This window comes from Perissodus microlepis, chromosome 14 (genome assembly GCF_051167445.1).
Source record: "Perissodus microlepis isolate ML-2025 ecotype Zambia chromosome 14, ASM5116744v1, whole genome shotgun sequence".
In the NCBI taxonomy this organism is placed as follows: Eukaryota; Metazoa; Chordata; class Actinopteri; order Cichliformes; family Cichlidae; genus Perissodus; species Perissodus microlepis.
In genome coordinates this window covers 11492431-11512782 of record NC_140474.1, presented here as the reverse complement: position 1 = coordinate 11512782, position 20352 = coordinate 11492431, and the positions used below count along the sequence as shown (strand labels likewise).

General features: G+C 40.7%; 1 protein-coding gene across 8 annotated transcripts in view; it reads left to right on the top strand.

Moving 5' to 3' along the window:
- The first annotated feature begins 632 nt into the window (after window positions 1-632).
- Window positions 633-20352, top strand: part of synrg (synergin, gamma) — a 43258-nt gene continuing 23538 nt past the window's right edge. For 3 of the 8 annotated variants that reach the window (XM_084949979.1, XM_084949977.1, XM_084949984.1), the window contains exons 1-12: window positions 633-713; window positions 6678-6718; window positions 9327-9463; window positions 9911-10038; window positions 12729-12834; window positions 12931-13042; window positions 13659-14072; window positions 15830-16108; window positions 17305-17385; window positions 17507-17703; window positions 18523-18780; window positions 18850-18986. In XM_084949979.1, coding sequence (XP_084806105.1) covers window positions 679-713; window positions 6678-6718; window positions 9327-9463; window positions 9911-10038; window positions 12729-12834; window positions 12931-13042; window positions 13659-14072; window positions 15830-16108; window positions 17305-17385; window positions 17507-17703; window positions 18523-18780; window positions 18850-18986 — 1925 coding nt within the window. In that variant the 5' untranslated portion in view covers window positions 633-678. The remainder of the gene's footprint in view (window positions 714-6677; window positions 6719-9326; window positions 9464-9910; window positions 10039-12728; window positions 12835-12930; window positions 13043-13658; window positions 14073-15829; window positions 16109-17304; window positions 17386-17506; window positions 17704-18522; window positions 18781-18849; window positions 18987-20352) is intronic. The other 5 variants (XM_084949980.1, XM_084949978.1, XM_084949985.1 and 2 more) reach the window with 3 other exon arrangements.

Below are 20352 nucleotides of genomic sequence, written 5' to 3'. Positions count from 1 at the left end.
TGTGAAAAAACTTCCTTATATCCATTACGAACTTGGTTGTCTCTCTGTACACACACACACACACACACACACACCAGGAGTTATAAGGTTAATGGGCATCCAGTCAGCTAGTTGCAAGACAATATAATTTCCCCATATTAGACAATACGAATCACCGCAATAGCACACCTGTCGGGAATTAACATTACAGTGTTTAAAAAAAACACATCATGTTGTTTTAAAAAAAATATAAATTTTCCTTGAGATTGCTAACAAAGTTAATCAAAAACCAGTAACTTAAATGTTAGCTTCAGTCGTTTGGAGAAAGAGAGCATCCAGGTTACTGAAGACTTTGAAAAAAAGTGAATTATTATTAATTATGTATTATCTCAGCATTTTGTCTTTCGTAGAAGTAGCTCCAAGATATTACTACCGAAATAATAAGTTGAAATTTCACTGGTGGAAACAAATTGTGGAATATGAAGACTTAAGGTTAAAGGTAAAATGTATATGTGGACCTGGGGTAAAGGGGGGGGTAATTCGGGAAAAAAAATAAACAAATAAGCCAACAAAACTAAAAATTAGCCCCGCTATGAGCCGGCAGGTGTGCCTGACAGACTGAACTCAGGGCACCGATCGTCCCACATCACAGTCCTAAGTGGTGACGTCGTCTTCCTCTTAGTGACTGCTGTTATCAAGATGGCGCTGCGGCCAGGATCTGGGGGAGGTGGCAGGTATTTTAGCCATTTTAAACTGACTCATTTCAGGGGAAGTAATTTGTGCTTGAAACATTCACCCCTGACAGTCGCGGGGCTTCACATTTAGCCACGAGGACGCCCTCAAATATCGCGATAAAGGCTGGCTTAGTTTGTCGGAGCAGGGAGATGAGATGGCTGGTGGTCAGGTGCCACAGCTAACGTTAGCTGGCTCCTTCTGCCTTTACCTGTCCATGTTCAGAGTGGACCAGACTAACTCCACGGTGTGGTCATATTAACAGATTTCACGCTTAAGTTATTCTGTGGTAGTCATAGTGTCCATTGCTCTCGGTCTCTGGTGATATAACGCGATACTTGCTAGATGAATCTCTTGTAACATTGCTAGGCAGGCCTGTGGATGGCTGGTAGGGACAGATATTTACACTTTCTCAGTATTATGTTTTCTGTTATTAGGGATTTAGTATGGTGTTGGCTATTTAGGAAGATAAAGCATTAGGACGTGAAGATTTGTGGGGAAGGGGTTGATTTAGTTAAGTTTTCGTCCCTGTAACACACCAAGCAGCAGAGACTCTAAGCCCTTCTTCAGGAGTCAGATTGCTCTAATAACTCTCTGCTGAATTACATAATCAGCCCTGTCGCACATGCATATTCCAGTAAGTAGCTGTAAATGGTGAGGAGATGTTCAGGTGTCTTATTAAAGCAGTGTGATGATGGTCTGCAGAGGAGATGAAAAGGCCAGCCTCATGATTTTTTCATAACACGAGCTCCAGCACCCTGAATAATAAATATACTCTGGCTACAAGGCTAGCCAGGTGATACTGATCTGACAGGTGAAACCAAAGCCCTCAAGACTGTCTGTGCCATTCTTTCACTGTGGCTGGTAAAGCCTCTACTGCAGGGGTGCCCAATCCTAGTCCTCGAGAGCTACTGTCCTGCAGTTTTTAGATGCATCCCTAATGGTTTGATTACCTCTTCAGCATGCCATCAAGTTTGGCAAAGGCCTGATAACAAGCCATTCATTTGATTCAGGTGTGTCAAAACAAGGATGCATCTAAAACCTGCAGGACGGTAGCTCTCGAGGACTGGGATTGGACACCCCTGCTCTACTGTATACTCTGGTAGATTTGGGCTATATTTATATATTCAACAATGTGTCATTTATGAGATGGGCCATGCTTAACTTTGACTTTGGAACTCCTTTTTTTAAAAAAAAGTATCTACTTCTATGGTGCAGTGTGACTTTTTTATATTCAGAGGTCCCATTTGGTAAAAAACAATCTTGGAAATCTTGGAAACTGAGTAGCTGCAAGAAATGACAACGTGGGTATGATAAAAGTAAAATGTACCTGAATGCTAAAGTGCAAAGCCAGGAGGTGAAGCCTGTTTGAGAATTCCAGCAACCTTTTGTAGTTTGTAGTAGGGCTGTTCGATATAGCGATATATATCGGATGACGATATAAAAACGTCTACCGTTTCATTTTACGCTATCGTTTGTTTCGTGGTGTCGCAAAATAAACTGTTTACGGCAATATTTTTTCACCGTTTTGATGGTCACCATAGTGGCTATATTAATTTCTTAAAGTTCTCTCTTTCTCTTATATTTAATATAACCACGCTACAGACGGACAAGCGCCTGTTTTTATGCGTTGTGGTTAGCAACAACGACGGTAACACCATCGCGTGTCCGCTTGTTTATGTACCACATAAACCTTTCACAATAAAGCTCAAGATCCTGTTGAGACTTTTCAAAATAAACTGAATCATGTGAAAGAGCAGATTATTAACGGATGAGAAGTAAAAACAGAGCCACCAGGTGCTAAAAAATAAACCTTAGACTCAAACGTTAGAACAGGCTTTTCCCCGCAGCACGCCGTATAATAAATACTCACAAAGAAAACGGCAGCTTTACAACTTATGTCTAAAAATGTATCGTTTCATGCATCGGTTAAAACACTCGACTCCAGGTACATGACGCGCAGCTGGAAACACTGCCCGAGATTCACAGAATTTACAGAAAATGTTATATTTTTGCGATTTATATCGTTATCGGGATGATAGAATTCTTATATCGGGATATGAGATTTTGGTCATATCGCACAGCCCTAGTTTGTAGGCTCCATGCAGATCCTCTGTTTTCAACAGGGCATGTGATTAGATACTTTATGAATGTCAGATGATATCCTGTGCAGAAACCATACTTTTTAAGCCAGCTATTTAGAATATTTCTTCTCTCAGCTGCTCCCTTTAGGGGTTGCCACAGCAGATCACCTACCTCGATCTCAGTCTCACTCTACCCTTCTCTTCTGACACGCCAACCCTCTGCATGTCCTTCTTCACTACATTTGTGAACATCCTCTGAGGTCTTTTTCATTTCCACCTGCCTGGCAGCTCCATATTCAACATCCTTTGTCTTTTTTATCCACTATCCCTCCCCTGCACATGTTCAAGCCTCTCTAAATTTGTTTCCAAACTGGACAACTCACGATGTTCCTGTATATGAGAGAGAAAATGATTAGTGCTTGCTTTTCAGAATGCTTCCGGTTACTTTTAGTGATGCATTAGTTGTAAAATTCTGGGCCGATACCGATGACATTTTTCCTGCTCTGTTTATTCCCTCTGTTATGTCAAGAAAACAAAGAAATCTTCATTATACATGGATATCCAAAGTTTTTTTGAGGGCTTTCAGCTCTGAAATACAAATAATGACATTAAAATCAATACAACTGATAAATCAGTAAATAAGATAACATTTTCTGAGTTCAGTGGTGGATCTGTTGGCTAATATATCAGCCAAATGTCAATCAGTTGGCGGATGTATTCGTCCTACTTACCCCAGTTTTTCACTTAAAGCAAGTTTTTCTTGTTTTGATTAATAAACAGACCAAAAAGCAAATGCATTTCATTCAATGACTGAGAAAACGATCAAATCCTTTCATCTGAGAACCAGCAAATGTTTTGCATTTTTTTTAAACTTTCCATTCATTGCATAATGAATCAGGGGACTTATGAAGTGTCATAATTTAGTGGTGCCTTGATAACAAGATCGATACCAGTACAGATGTTTGATTATTTAAAATTCAGATGCTTTTTTAAAAAAAATGAGAAACATTGGTTATTTTTTTTTATTTATTTATTTATTTATCTATTTTTTACAGTATTTATCCATGTTCTGCACGATTCTTCTCAGATCAGCTGGTTGTGTTCAACATCATCACTCATAACACTGGTTGAAGGGTGTTTTTTTCCATCTCTTCCATTTTTTTTCTTCCATTTTTACTTATCGGTAAATAGCTTCAGACAGCTAATAACAGCCATCCGATAGATTCATTGGCTCTAGCCATGGCGACTTTTTCCTACATAATAGCATCTATGGAAGCAACAGCATTAGCAGCGAATGAGGAAAAAGTGCATTTGGAAGGCAGAAAATTGAGAATTTCTAGCATGTTTTTTTGTGTAAATAACAAAGCCCTAAATAATCAGTTGTTTGTAAGTATATGCCTTAGATCTTTATGTAGCAGAAGTGGCAGGTCTATTAAAAGTAGTCTTTTCCTTTTTATAGGAGTGATTTTAAGTTTGCTCTCTATTCCTCTATGAGAGCAAATAATTTTAACAGTAACGACTCTGGCTGAAACTCTGAAACTGTGCCATCTGTCCCCAAGCATTTAAAGCAGTTTGATGGTAGCTATTAGATGAATCCAGACCTTTTACAAGGCTCAGGCCTGCCTGGTGTCCACAGCTGCTGTCGCCGCTTATCTCCCTCTATGTTAATCCACTCGGCCATGACCTCTGATTTGCTGAAGGATGGCAGACAGTAGTGCCGCCCTGCTCAAAAAGCTTTTTAAGCTGCAAATCTTCCAGTGAGCAAATGCGAGAATCTGAAACCCTCCGGTACTTGTCATATTACAACAGTATCCTGTGAGGGGAAGCACTGGCTTCTTGCTTTTAGTTTAAATGTTTTTAGATGAGCAGAGAAAAGAGGACCACTCATCAGCACCAAGAGTGCCCATAAATTCACATTAGTGTGAATTAAATGTGACAGACTCAGGAGGACTTGAACAAAGAGCTGTTGTGACTATGTCCCAAATCATAAATGTACAGTACTATGTTGAAGTTGAGCTGCAGCAGGGCTGTAATTTCATGTACTACCATTTGGTAACACAAGATGGCACAGTGATTCAATTGAACCTTTTGTTTAAGCAGGCAAGTTATTAAGAGCACATCCATTTTAACAATGGAAGCCTGCAAAAGGCAAAACCTCTTGGAGGAACGGCTAACCCACACACCCACTGGTAGAACGGTGCCACCTGGTAGAGAAAGCTTTAGGTAAATTCTGCAGAGGGTAATTACAAAAAGTACCTTTAATCCTTAAAATAACAGATAATTTTGGCTCTTTGAAGTAAGCCCATGCAGACACAACATTTCCATGTTATCACATTGGACACTTCAGAGTTCCTCTTGCATTGGGAAAACTCAAAATTTCAAGGATTGTAATTGACCAGTTTTCTAAAGTGGGATTTAAATTACTCAAACAAAAACAACTTGTGTTTTTTACATGGACAGAAACACGAGGACAATTCATAGACCTTAACTAAGGTAACAGGGACTCCAGTTGTGTCTGTGTGCGTACTCCCTCCCCAGAGGCCCGTTTTGTGTTGGAGAAAACCTATAACTCCAGCGGACATGTAGCACCACCTGATGAATATATATGGTTTGCTCTCTGCCAGCTCCCGAGGGAAATATGTGGTTCTTAAGCTGCTAAATGCTCCACTGGGTTTGCTGGCTAGTTACTAATTGTGTTTCAGATACAAGGAAATATGAGGGTTCTCCAGCTGGTTAGACAGTGCTAGTGAATGAAGATATTTGGAAATCGTAATGACTCGGTGAATAATGATAATAACGAATAACGGACAGGGTTAATCGATAAAGAATAGTTGCAGTCGTCGTGTTTACAAGCCTGCATTATGAGCCAGTGCCTGCTTTCTGTGACAGTGATCTCTCTGCTTCCCTTCTGTCAGCACAGTTGTCTCAGTTCTAAAGTTATCAGTATTATATTGTCAGTGACGGCAATAGTGATGATCACATTAAACTGGGAATCGTTGGAAGCAGAGGCCCGGCTGGCTCCGTCTTCTGTTTGATTCTGCATCAACGCTTCCAGTCTGTGAGTCGTAGTAAGTTATTTGACAAATAGCCGAAGGCCTGTGTGGGTTGGCTCCGGCGAGGGAGAGACTTGGCCGACTCGTAGAAAGACTTCCTCTGATTATTTCTTAAAGGCCTGTTTCTCAGCACAGCGACAAGAGTCCAAGTCGCCTGCAGAAACTCGCCCAGCCATCTACCCTCCTGTTTATCTGGCGTGAACGTTGCTCCAAAGGATCTGAGGGGTTCTTTGTGAATAAGCCTCAGCTGCTTCGAGTCTGTAGAACAAAACTGCGTCTGCTTGTTGATGTCACTGTCATCAGCAACACACTTTTATCGCATCCGTGTTTAATTTTACCTGTCGGCTTACGGGAGCGTGTTACTGTCATCTGAAGAATTACAGCAACAGGATTCAGATTTGACGCAAGAAGGAAGGCATTTTCAAGTTGTTTTGAGGAGCTTGCAGTTTTACTTTTTTTATATTTTTGGTTCTGTTTTCTCATCTCAAATGAGATCAGTATAAAATGGAATAAAATTAAACTGAAGGACCACATGAAACTGAAAAAATGGACTGATTTGTACAACTCACAGCCTCTCAATCTCATTTATTGTCAAGCAAACATGGCGTCACATCTAATTTCACTTATTTCTTCCACGTCAGTTGTGTTATTATAACGGCTGTTGATTTTAAAGGGTATTGTTGCAGCTAAGTGACAACAAGAGTCATCTGCTGCTATAAATGTTCAGCAGGGGACTGGGGAATAAAAAGGCCACATAAATGAAGGCTGTTTTTAATTTCAGCCTCAGTTTGAATCTCATAATCTGTGTTTTTCTTCTTTATTTCTTTAGTTTTATGTATCCTGTTGGAGGAGGCTTGGGACCGCCGCAAGGTGAGTCATTTTGCAGTGAATATTACCGCTCTTTCCCTCCAAACTGTTTGTGTAAATATATTCAGCTGAGGAGATGGCACACAAATGTGTTTTGTGTGAATTTGAATGGGATCATAGAATATTGCTTTTTGAAGCAAACTGTCAGGATATTGCACTTTAGAATGTAAACATTGTTTATTTTGACAAATGTTACTAGAAATCTTCATTTTAAATAAAGTGGATATTGAAATACTGATTTTCTGACAAGTACGAGCACAATAAGAGTCATTCTTCCCTCGATGTAATCAGTCACACAAGATGTGATCAAAAGTTTCTCGGCTCTGTAAATAACTTTAAAAAGTTTGGCTCATCTCCTCTTCAGTGTCGCCTTCTTTGGCAGCCTTGTACTCTTCTGAAAAAGGCTAGGAACTGAATTAAACTTAAATTTAAGTTATGATTACAAAACAAAATAATTTCATCCACTTTCTCTATAGAGCTATAGAGCTGTTTGTTTTTTTATTGTGCTATAATTCAAACGCACTCCGTTCCTTTACAGTTTGTAGTTTTTGCTTAGTTGACTAAAACAGAGCTTCTCTTTACCAAGATCCATATATGAAAAGAGATGAAGAGAAACCCTGGATTGCTCAGGGTCTCTCACCTGGTCCACTTTCAGCACTATGACGCATTTTAGAACATAAATCCACTCCCAACATGTTTTTAAGTTCAGTAAATTCATGTTTAAACTACAGTATTGACCATAATAGTTGTGATTATGATTGTTGCTTTAATCAAGTGCTTGCTCTGGTGATTGAACTTTGTGTGCTTGATTTGCTCCCCTGTATCAAACATTAAGCCTTCAGCTTTCATTTGGGGAAGAGGGTGAAGCCGAATCTGGGTTGGGAGAGAAAAATAAACCAAAATGCAAAATGAAATAAGAGGAATGATGAGGAACATGCTGCAAGCATGCCCCTCTTTAGAGCTAAAAGGAACATGGGAGGACAGCCTAGTAGGGGAGATAGGTTGGCTTTTGACGTTAACTTTGATTGTTTGCGTCCTTTCCTTTTAGTTATTGGTCCTTGCAGTTCTTGGGCATATGAGGATCAGTGAGGATTCGGCACATTGCAGCTCATATCTTTGTTACAATGCTCAGCACTGAGCAACGCAGGTCTCAGATGTACCATCATTTAGCTGTGGCTGCTTGTCCTACTCAGACTGTTGGCTTTGCAGTAACGCCTCCAGATAAACCACGCATGCACTGGTGGGACGAGCGTCTCTTAGGGGTCATTATATGCTCCTGTTAGCAATGTCATTTTAGTCCAACAAATTAGAATGTGCACAGTCTCCCAGACAAGCCATTTACACAGCCCAGTTGAGCCCTAACACGGTGAATCATCTGGAGGCTCCAGTCGGAGCTGGCTGCTCAGCTCTGGTTGTCAGCTTACGTGGCGTCTCTGAAAATAAACACACACTTTTCCAATTTTTCTTCCCCCAATCCTCTTGTTTTGCTCCAAGTTGTCACAGTAGTCACCAGAGAAACAGATTTGGCTGTTGCAAAGCCTGTGTCTTTTTCCAGCTGTCGGAAGAAATGGTAATGGATTTGCAATACTGAATTATGACCAGCCTCTGGAGGCTTTTGTTTTCTCTTTTTCTTGATAACTTAAACTAAGATAAGTAAGTAAATACATTTTATTTATCCCTATAGTTTGTAAATTCTTCATTATAGCAGTAAAAACATTAAACGCAGCCTATAACAGTGTAGCTTAATAAAATAAAACATGACCAAAATGAGCTCAATAAGGGAAAATTTACACAAAGGAAAGGTGCAGAGTTAAACGGAAGAAAAATGAATGAGCTCAAAAAGTACATTTTTAAAAACACAAGAATTCCCTGTAAAAACCTGAATGTAAAACGGGAAGAAAAAATTAATAAGAAAAGACAGATTAACTTATTAAACTTGTAATAAATTATTATAAAGAAACAAAGAACTTTATTTATACCAAAAGTTGGGAAGTTACTGTGTTTCAGCAGCCAATAAATCCAAGCACTCATTTGCATTATTAAAAAATTTCACTAAATAAGGAGCTCAGATAAAAAAATAAAAAATGAAGAGCTCGATAAATGAGACTCCATATTATTTTGCGGACGTCTCACCTCATCTCTCCCATGATGATTGCGGGAAGACCTCCAAATCTACTGTTTTCTATGTAGCTTCTCCGGTCTTACAGGCCTTGCTCCGGGCAGTAAAACTGTCAGTGCATTCAGCTGGTGAAGATTCTCTGTTGGCAAGAGAGTAATATGAAGAAAAACTACTAGAAGGCTTGTAAAAAATGACTTTACAAGACCCGTGAATCAAAAAAAAGTAGCCAAATCAACTTCACATGAATCACACTGAGTAAGAATCAAGGCTATCAGTTAATAAAACCATTAAAATAAATACAAAACAGTAACAATGGAAACTGCATCTCAGTATGGTACCAGGAAAAAATGCAATGTAAAAATTTGAATGTAATACAATAAAAGAGAGTAAAAGAAACTCAATAAATTCAGTAAAGCATGATAAACATGTTACATATAGAATATTTTAACCATGTCTACAGTATGTGATAACAGAGTTTGTGTGTTTCTGCAGGCATGGTACCGATGCAGCAACAGCAGCAGCAGCAACAGCAGGGCTTCCCCATGGTTCCTGTCATGCAGCCTAACATGCAGGGCATGATGGGAATGAACTTTGGAGGCCAGATGCCCCCAGGTGCCATCCCTATGCAGGTCAGCGCTATTTCTTATATGTTGTGCTTGGTTCTGTGTTTGCATGTGTTTTTTGGGGGGCGGGGGTCAAATTAATATTTCCCTGAGGATTTATTTATGTATTTATTTATTCTCTTGTAGTATTTTGAGTGAACTTGCTAATTTGGCTGCATTTGGTGCATACATAGTAGTGAAACACTGCTGTATTGATTTAACTGATTTCACTCATGTGGAAGGCTGGCTTTACAGCTCCTCTTGAACTCATTTGCTTCCATGTTAATCTCTCCACAAACAGTTTTAAACACCAGCACATTAACAGGAATTTATTGTTGCCTGGTGATGTTTAACAAGACTTTAATCCATTAACATTTTGCTTTCCCTTGGTTAAAGCATTTGATAATCACACGAGCGGAGCAGGAATGCTAAATAGTTTGTTGCATGTTTTTTTGGGGGGTGGGGGTCTAACAGGGTGGAATGGCGATTGGGATGCAGACCCCTGGGATGCAGTTCTTGGGTCAGCCACAGTTCATGGGTATGAGACCAGCAGGACCCCAGTACACGGCTGACATGCAGAAACAGATGGCTGAAGAGCACCAGTAAGTCATCTTTACACCTCTATTATAATTCCTCTTTGTGTAGATCAAGTTTAAGTAAGCAGCTAGCTTAAAAAACAGTGCAGTGGAAAATAAACTTCCCTTTAACACATTCGAATTTTCTGTCAACTTCAGTTTCTGGTTACTTCTCATACTTTTTAATAGAGCCTTAGTGTCCAAATTAGGTAATTTTTTTTCCAAATACACTGAAAGATCTGAGTTTACCATCTGAGAGCATTCTGCTACTTTTTAGGACGTATAACCCCCCAAACCCTAACCCACTAACCCTGTAAAGCCTCTTGGATTAGCTGGAAAATTCATTATCACAAAGCTGACAACATAAAGTTAGGTGATTTTTAAAGCTCTTGAAAAATGGACTTCTTCAACATCTTCTCACAGCACAGCAGCACTCCAAACATCTTAAAGAATATGGGTGCTGGGTTGGGTTTTAATCATGTGTTGTAGCTTATTTTACTGGAGTAAAGTGTCTAAATGCTTCTTTGAGCACTGCAAAAGAAACCACACTTTTCCCTGCACTTTAGTTTACTTATTTATTTTTTGATTTCTAAATGTTTAGATTTGTGTGACTGTACACTTGAGAGATTGGTGCATCTTCAAATGCGATGTCTGCACGTTACATTTAAAGGAACCAAGTGAATCCTTGTTTTATGTCTCACAAGTACTATTTTAGCCCCAAACTGTAGATTGTGCGGTCACTGTTGGTCCTCTCTGGATGAGTCCTAATAACCTAGATGGTCCCGTTGACAAGTTGACATTTGTGGTTTTAAATGAAATGTCACAAAAACTCTTGGTTGGACTGCCATGACATTTGGTTCACAGGTTCATGTACCCGTCATGATGAATTGTAATCAGTTGATGAACTTTGCATTAAAGGCCATCAGGGCACAGTTTAAATTTGTCCAAACACCTGTAAAGCTGATGACATTCCCAGCTGCCTCAGCTGTACTGTATGTAGTGCTAATTAGTGCATGTGAGCGTGTGAGGAAGAAGAATATGAAGAAAGAGAGTAGTAGAGAGAGGAGGAGGGCAACCGGGGGGGAGCAGCAGTCAAACATGCAAATAATCTTGTCTCACTAAAATAAATACACAATACAGGATATTAACATGTTAATACCAAATAAAAATCAGCATGTTGGCTTCATCTTTATACATTCAAATAAATTCATTTTCAATTCAATTTTATTTATAGTCGTGTCAAAAAGTGGTTGCTCCCTTTCTGATTTCCTCTTTTTTTTGGGGGGGGGGATACTTAAATGTTTCAGATCATCAAACAAATTTAAATATAAAGATCATGCACGTAAACACAAAATGCAGTCTCTAAATGAAGGTGTTTATTATTGAAAGGAGAAAAAATCCAGACCTCCATGGCCACGTGTGGAAAAAATTATTACCCCCTAAACCTTATAACTGGTTGGGCCAGCGTTAATAGCAACAACTGCAATCAAGCATTTGCGATAACTGGCAGTGAGTCTTTTACAGCCCTGTGAAAGAATTTTGGCCCACTCATCTTTGCAGACTTGCTGTAGTTCAGCCCCATTGGAGGGTTTTCAAGCATGAACCGCCTTTTTAAGGTCAAGCCACAGCATCGGATAAGAGAGCTTATCACAGTTAATTCATGATTTAACAAGGCGGTGGCAGTCACTTTTTCTGACAGAGCCATGTAGGTTTTGGTTGTTTTTCCCCTTAATAATAAACACCTTCATTTAGAAGCTGCATTTTATGTTTACTTGCGTGATCTTTATCGAATATTTAAATTTGTTTGATAATCTGAAAGATTTTAGACAAAAAATTGGAATTCAGGAAGGGGGGCAAGGACTTTTTCACACGACTATATATAGCGCCAAATCACAACAACATTGATCTAATTTATGTTGTCAGGAAAAAACGTGCAATACGTCAGGTTGGCCTTTATTGCTTGTCTTAATGGAGCACTGTGTCCAAGTACAGCCTCACAGACCACACGGCTAATGTGTCTTGTGGATTTGATCCTTTTAAGATTATTTTCCAGAACTAAAACTAACACACTGAATCAGTTTAAGCACCAGGGCTGCTGCTCTTAGCTGACCCCTGATCTGATAGCTTTCTGGTCCTCTTCTCCATTAAAATAAATAAATCATTATTATTTTTTTATAGATCCTCCTCCTCTTTTTTTAGTAAGTTGTTTTATTTTCATAATTTTCTGTCAGTTAAATCTGCACCATTGTATCTCAATACTAAAATATAAATATGACACAGTTTTCACAATTTTGCCTCTGTACACCATCGCAATAACTCAAGAGACGATTAAAGTGTATAAAGTGAAGAGTTTCGGCTTTACTTCAAGGCTGTTGCTTAGGAATTTAAATATTATTTGTACTATTTTTTTAAGAGCATAACTTTGTAATTATAGGTCTGGATTTGCGTTTCCCTTCTTTCTCCTCTCAGGCAAAAATGCAGAGAAATACTTAATCCACAAGTTTATATGTAAAATGGTTAAAGTGATAAAATGTAAGTCTAGCTATAATAAGATAAGTAAACTGCAGAATGAACCGAATGAACTGAGAAATGTTTAAATGTTTTTACAAACTTCCATCAGACAACACGAACCTTCAGCTGCCGTTTTAACAAGCTTCCTTTGCGCTCATCCTTCTTAAGAGTCATATGTATTATGCTGTACTCTTCTTGCCCTTTAGAAAACGTCTGGAGCAGCAGCAGAAAATGCTGGAGGAAGACAGGAAAAGAAGACAATTTGAGGAGCAGAAACAGAAGCTGAGGCTGCTCAGCAGTGTCAAACCCAAGGTGAGCCACATGTCGTTCTCCTTGTTTTTTCTGGCATGTCCACTGCTCGTTTTACTGACCCTCTGGACTCTCGATACCCAATTGTGCTGTGCTTAGACAGGGGAGAAGAGCCGCGATGACGCCTTGGAGGCAATCAAAGGCAACCTGGACGGTTTCAGCAGAGATGCAAAGATGCACCCCACTCCATCATCTCAGACCCAGAAGCCAGGTACCTTAGCACTTGGAGTTAAAAGTGTTTTCTGCTAAAGCTTCTTGCTTTAAAAAAACCCCTATAATAACTGAGTGATAGCTGGTCAACCAGACCACTGTATAATATTCTTTACTTAACTCACCCCTGTGTATTTGAGTAAATTTTGGAGATGAATTTAACAAACACACCGCATCTTGTGCAGTGCTTCCCGACCTTTCTGAACTATGAAACCTAGCAGTATTAACTTGCTGCTCCATGTTGCCAGTTTGAGATCTGGTTTAAGGACACTTTTGAGTATAAGTTTCATTTCTGTAATACTATAACCTGCATCAATCATCTCAAGGCCCCTTATAGATTTATCAGTTTCTCCTGGGTGCAGACTTCTGCTTCAGCTGTTGGAATCTGTACAAATGTTTTGCAGTTTTGAAAATGAATAATCAGAAATCCATCTAAATGACATGTAGTAAATCTGAATATAAGTTAAGTGTTCTTCAGTTTGCAGATCTACAATTTCTGCTCTTGCACAAAAAGTCATTATCTCACTCTTGCACTGTGCAGCTCCGAAATCATCTTCCATTGTAGTGTGTTTGTCATGTGCTGTGCCATCATCATTATTATTTCTTCATTTTTGCAGACTCATCGCCATCACACCCGTCTGTCACTGCTCCCTCCCTTCCCCCAGCTATGTCTGAGGATAATGATGACTTTAGTGACTTTCAGGGCCCCGTCGATACCCCCACGTCGTTCCCTTTGCCCCCCTCCTCATCCTCTTCCTCCTCCACCACCACTCCCTCCAGCTTCGGGTTCTCCTCTCAGGCCCAGCCTTCATCCTCTGCCCCCAACATAGGTTTCTCTGAGGACGATGACGAGTTTAGTGACTTTGTTCAGGGACCTGTAAACACTTTCCCTTCTGCCAACTTCCACCTCTCCTCTCAGTCGCAAGTCCAATCGACTTTTCCACCCTCACAATCCCTCCCCTCTTCTGTGTCCATTCACACTGACACCCAACACTCTGCTGTCAGCACCAGCACCCAGTCTGCATTTCAAGGTAACTCTTCTCTTGCTTCGTTCACACCTCCCCCTCCCATCCCTCTAATTTGCCCTTTTTTCCACCTAGTTTGGAGGAATTTTTTACATTAGTGATTCTTTTATCACTGATGCTGAATGCTTTTACTGGTAACCCTGGATGATGGGTTCGTTTTGACCTGCATTAATGTGTGAGAGCATGCATCTAGCTAGACCAGCAGATGACCTCAGTACTCAACACTAAAGGGTAAACAAGGATGCATAATAAATAAGGAATACTGTTGAAAATGACTGTTTCTCAGTAGGTTTTTCCCCATGCAGTAGTTGCGTTTCCTTTTGATAGCGAATTTATGATTTGTGCACTGGTAGAGGACTGTCATGTCATTTGTCATTTGCCCTGTAATCTCTGGGATGAGCAGCTGCTCTGTGACAGCTTTCAGTCTCAGACTGTGAATGACAGGGCGCAGAGATCACCTTCTGTCCAGAGCAATTCAGCAACCCTCCGTCCAGTGTCATCCTTGATTCTCTGAGACATCTCTGACCTAATTGTTTAGCATCTGGAATAAGCAGATTAGATGGCTGATGGATAGATTGCCTCTGATATTAAGAGACCTGAGGAATTTATCTTGCAGTGTCTTTGTTGAAATTCAGTCAGGTAACATTTCTGTTTAGGGGGCTGTTTACAAATGATCTCATTTGCTTTTTTTATCTTATTTCCAACAAATAACACTAAATAATATCTGATACTTGGCTTCTTACGCAATTTCTAAAGAAAGGTTTGGTTAAAAAGAAGAATATATTGGTACCCCTTGAGAAAGGCTGTACTTTGGGTAATAATGGCTAAAGTGCCTGCTGTTATCAGCTCAAGAAAAAGATCTGTCACTGAATTTGTTAGTGTGCTTTTGTATGTGGGATTTTGTGTGGTTTTTGGGTAAATCTCCTTAAAGCGTCTTAAAGAAGCCCTGTGGAGTTCTCTAGAGGAACAAAAATTACATTTCTGTTTAGTCTTAGTCACCAGAAACTGTCCTTAATTCTTAGAAGACATGATGATTGAATTCCTGCTTTCTAAAACATTTGCAAAGACTAATTGAATTTAAATGTTAAAATCAGTATTCAAAATTGTGCAGGCATGTTTTCCCCTGCCTTTGTTGGTGTATTGCTGCACATTTTGGCATGTTACTGCAGCTTGTTATAAGTGCAGTAGGGAATCATGTGTGCATGCATGCATTCATCATACCCATTCTGAGTGTGCATGTGAGAACACATTGACAAACAAAGTTGGACCAGATATTAGTTAGTTGATGTTGGATTGCACTGGGTTGCAAATAGTTAAGTTCAGTTAATGCCTGTTAAGTAGTTATGTGTCCTGCCACCTGCATGATCTACCCAACGGCTCCCATACCTAAAGCACAGTAGTGGTTCAGCAGTGCGAATGCTTTTGAGGTGGACTATTTCCTGCCGTATGCTACATGCAGAAAAGGAAAACTGTGGAAAGTATTCAAAAATTGTCAGCTGTTTATGTTTGAAAACAGCTACAGGAAAGAAGCACAATAATGCTACAAGATGCCTGAACCATGATTAGCAACCTTTTGTAACTGCTACTGACTGCTTCAGTCTTATCTTGCATATCAGATCTCAAACACAAATCTTTAAGTTATAACATAAATCTACTAAAGCATCCCTAATTTCATTTGCAAATTGAGCCTATAAATAGATACGTTAAGTGTGCATTGTTGCTAGTATGTGTTAAAGAAGCTTGTTCCTCATCCACCCCTCTAGGCCCATCCCTGGAAGAGAAGCTGTTCTCCTCCTGTGATCTCACAGCTGATAAGACTGCACAGGTTAGCTTTAAGTCCAAGCAGAGTTTGGCTGAAATGACTCCTAGAGCTAAAGTTTCAGCCCAGTTTCAGCCCAGTACTAAAGCGAGGAATTGGGCCGCGGCCACCGAGGACTTGAGCTCTGTCTTCGTCACAGAAAAGCCACCAGAGGCCCTGGTACCAGCGCCCAAACTCCCCCCATCAGCTGCTGGCGCATCTCCTCAAACCAGTAGTGACAGTGGTGAGAGAAGTACCCGTTCACTGGACTTCATAGCTGCTGCTTCTCTCTTGCTTTGCAGCATTAACAAACAATCAGGGTGGTAGTTCTCTTTCTGTCCTTGAGAAATATTTTCATTCTTTCTAACCCTGACAAAATAATTGTATGCCTCTTCTGGCAGTTTAATCTCCTCTGTCTCTTTGGGTTATAATTGATTTATGCTAGATCCTGGACTGGGCATCCTACTGTTGTAGCCTGCGTGCTGTTAAATGAAATCAAGTTGATGTTTTCTTCGCTGTTGAGGTGACGATGTCTTTGAGGTGCCCTTCCTTGTGTCTTTCCATCGTCTCCTAAATCTCTGCTCCTATTTCTGCCTGCTTTATACCTCTGTCTTGTTAGCGGGGCTCTCTTATGTCACTGCTCCCTGCACAGACTGTGGAAATGGACTGTGTCTGTCAAGGTCCTTGGGTGATACCTGCTGACTAAATAAGCTGCCGTCTGTTCACTCACTGTGTAACACCCTCTCAGAGAACGACCTCTGGCGCATGCTGACTGCTTTGGTTTAACAGGGATGCGCATGGATTGGCAGGTGCCACTGGGGCCCAACATAATCCAAGGCTGATTGTGCATGCTACTCTGCTACTCCTTTGTGCTGTTATTTGTTTGTCTGTGTCCGTGTCCTCCGCGTCATCAGGGGAAATATTGCGGCTCATCACAGGGACCAGGGGAGATTTGTAATAAGATTCATTTAACTGCTCAAGACTGATGGAAGTATTATGTGCAAAGTGGGTGTCTGAGTAAACACCTGCCTTGCAGACAGAGTGTCAGGGACTCGAAATGAGCCATAGCAGTTTACTGAAATGTCTGGTTGTCTGTTTTCTAGAAAAGAATAATTTAGGTCAATGTCAGCAGTTAAATTATATTTTTAGTTAGTTTTTCTTACAAGGCAATTGCCTCTCTCCTCTCTCCTTGAAGCTGGAAATGACTCACAGACTGATTTATAGATGTCTGATGTGGCAGGGCGTTTGTGATTCAGTGCAGGGGAGCGTTACATCTGCACCGAGCCTTCCAGACATCAGGTGTATGATTTTGTTGAGTTCGATATGAGCAGGGCTCAGCTGCCAAGAGACTTGGCAGATCATAAGCCTGGACAAGACTTTTGCTTCAACAGCTAATTGTGTGTCTGTGTGTGTGTATATGTGTGCTTGTGCTTCTGACAGCAGGTGTTGGTGTGTATCCACAACAAGAGCACATTCAGACCATGCTGCCCGCCTGGGTTTACAACGACAGCCTCGTCCCAGGTAAACGTTTACTCTCAAAAACATCCAGTTTAATGTTCAGACGACGATATTCAACATCGCTGTGTGTTTTGCGGAAAGAAATGACACGAATTGCAAAAACGTTTTGTTTTTCTTTTCCCAGAAATGTTCAAGAAGGTTCTTGAAATCACCATGACTCCGGCAGGGATAGACACAGCCAAACTCTACCCGATATTAATGTCATCAGGTCTTCCCAGGGAAGCACTTGGGCAAATCTGGGCATCAGCCAACCGCACAACACCTGGCATGCTGACCAAGGAGGAACTTTACACTGTACTTGCACTAATTGGGGTGGCGCAGGTAATCACTGAAGTCAAAACAAATTATCCACTTAGAACAACTCCACTAATCATCTCCCACAGCTTCCGCAGAGCCTCGCCATAAACTCCTCACTGAAATTAGCTGGGCTTAGTTCAAAACGGAGAGAAAAGAAGCGGTGCTGTGACTCAGCCCGCGGCCTGTGAAGCGTTATAAGTCCAATATATGGCTGAGTCCCCATCAAACAAGTTTGGCAGGAGGCTTCTTATCACGCTCAGCCCGGGCCTGTCACCACCACCCCTGGGAGGATGCAAATCTTCAGGCAGCTCACGAAACACTGCATGCCTCCGCTTCCATGCGAGGAATAATAAGACACCTTTGGTGATGTAAATCTTCAAGAAGCTTAAAACACAAGCAAAACAAGGTGCATTCTCTTGTGAGGTGGAAGAAAGTTTGAGTCTGCTGGTGACATCTGTTCAAAAGGATTGTGTTGAATAATTTATATATAAACGTTAGTCCTTGGCCGAGTTCAGTGAATACAGAAGGGCTTTAAATTATATAGGTTCACAATGATCCGTGTGCCCTGATACCTTTCGTGATTTAACGCATTAACCCCCCCCCTCCCAAAAGGCTTTTTTGCAGTCACAGATACATAACTCCATTTTTTAGAAAGTTAAGGTAGATTCCAAAAAAGCTGGGCATCACTGCTTTGACAGACATTGCACACAAAGCGTTTGTTGAAGACTGCCTTGATTATATTTGCGGCCCCAGGACAAAGATTTCATCATGTTTTAATATGCTTTTGCACAACAGCTGAGCTCAGCGGGATCTGCTTCGCTTGAATATTGTCCTTACTTTCAGAGTGGCCTCCCGGCAATGAACGTGGAAATCCTCGGCCAATTTCCTTCTCCTCCCGTGCCGAACCTGCCGGCTCTGGCTATGGCCATGGCCCCTGTCATGCCTCAGCACCAGCAGCCCATGATGACCCAGCCCCCGGTCTCCATGGCCATGCCCACAGCAGCCCCGCCACCAGTCATGCCTATGACACCGGCAGCACCGGCTCAGCAACCCACAAACACAAATTTCATTGCCAGTTTCCCTCCAGCACAGGTATCACAGGTATGCTCAGTTTCTTATTTTCCTGCTGTTGATCACCTCACTTCACTCTCCAACATGATGTTTGCGTAGGGAACCAAAGCCGATGACGATGACTTCCAGGACTTCCAGGAGGCTCCAAAGGCAGGAGGAGACCAAGCTTTCTCTGACTTTCAGGGGGAATCGGGAGGAAGCTTCCCTACTACCATTGCACCACAGCACCAAAACAGGTACAGGCTTGTTGATGAAGACAGTGAGTCTGCCTTTTTTTCCAGGCTTGTATAATTAGGAGCATTTTAAGAGCTTATATGACCCTAATTATAAGCTACAATAAATAAGATTGGGTATTTCTTATTCTAGCTCTCTCTCCTTTTGCTCTCTGTGCTGTAAATATTTGCAGAGATGAGCATCAAATATTCAGCCCTAGATGATTATTTATAGCTGACTCATCCTGCATAATATTTGTACTTCTCATTGTCTGTCTTACAGTCAGACGCACTGTCTCAATATCTTGTAATAACCTCCTCAGAATAGGAATGAGTTTGGGTCATCTACTAATGAATTCATTTCAGTGGACAGTAGATAAGCTCGTTTCTTTATATTACTTCTTTCCGAGCCCTTCTGGAGCAACCGTGCCTTCAGTGAGAGGAAGCTGAAAGGCAATTATCCACTGAAAGACAAAGAGAAAGCAGAATTAAAGTATCTGAAATCTAAGTGGCATAGGCGTTTTATGATTCTCTCCTATTTCGCAGCTGAAAAAATGCAGTCCTGACTGTTTCATCAATGTAACAAGAATTCCCCGCAGACTGAGATTGCTTTCTAATTAAATGAGAGGCTGAACAGCTCATATTGGGCTGCCAGCCTGAACTGGCAGCCATAACTTACTGTCGGATGTCTTACAGAAAAAGCGCTTTGAGGAAACTAATATTCACTGAGTTTAACAATTTCCCTAAGCCCCTGATTTGTCTGTTTTAGCAGATGATCAGGCATAATGGTCATCATATTTCTTGCTTTTGGCCTGTATTAAAGCATCCTTCACTTTCAGGAATAGTTTGGAATTTTGGGATTATGCTGGTTTGTTTTCTGTTGTGTTGAGAAGACTGAAGCCACTTTCTTGGACTGGCTCTTTCATCAGTTGACTGAAGTCTGTCAGCAGCAGCTCTTAATCTCGCAAATAAACCAGTCTGTGCAAAAAAACTGAGGTGTAAAAATATGTTTTGGGTTTCAGTGGTTGATCATGCATCTCAGGTTGGACTGTTAACGTCCTGGAGTCTTCAGTGGGTGCAATGAAATTTAAAACTGGAACAAAGTCGCAGGCTAACATTAATATTTATTGAAAAAAAAAATCTTCCTCCAGATATAAGAATGAATCTTTTCTTATGGACTTAAACAAGTTTTGCTGAAAAGCTAAATATGGAACAAGCGAAGCTTAATACTAAACAATATATATATTAGCTGTATAATACCAGTAGGCCAGCTCTAATAGTAATTTGGTATGGCTTCGCGGGCCAAATGTAATTAGGCTGCGGGCCAGAGTTTGACACCTATGCTCTAAATGAAATTAAATATAAAGTGGTAATTAACGAGTATCAAAGG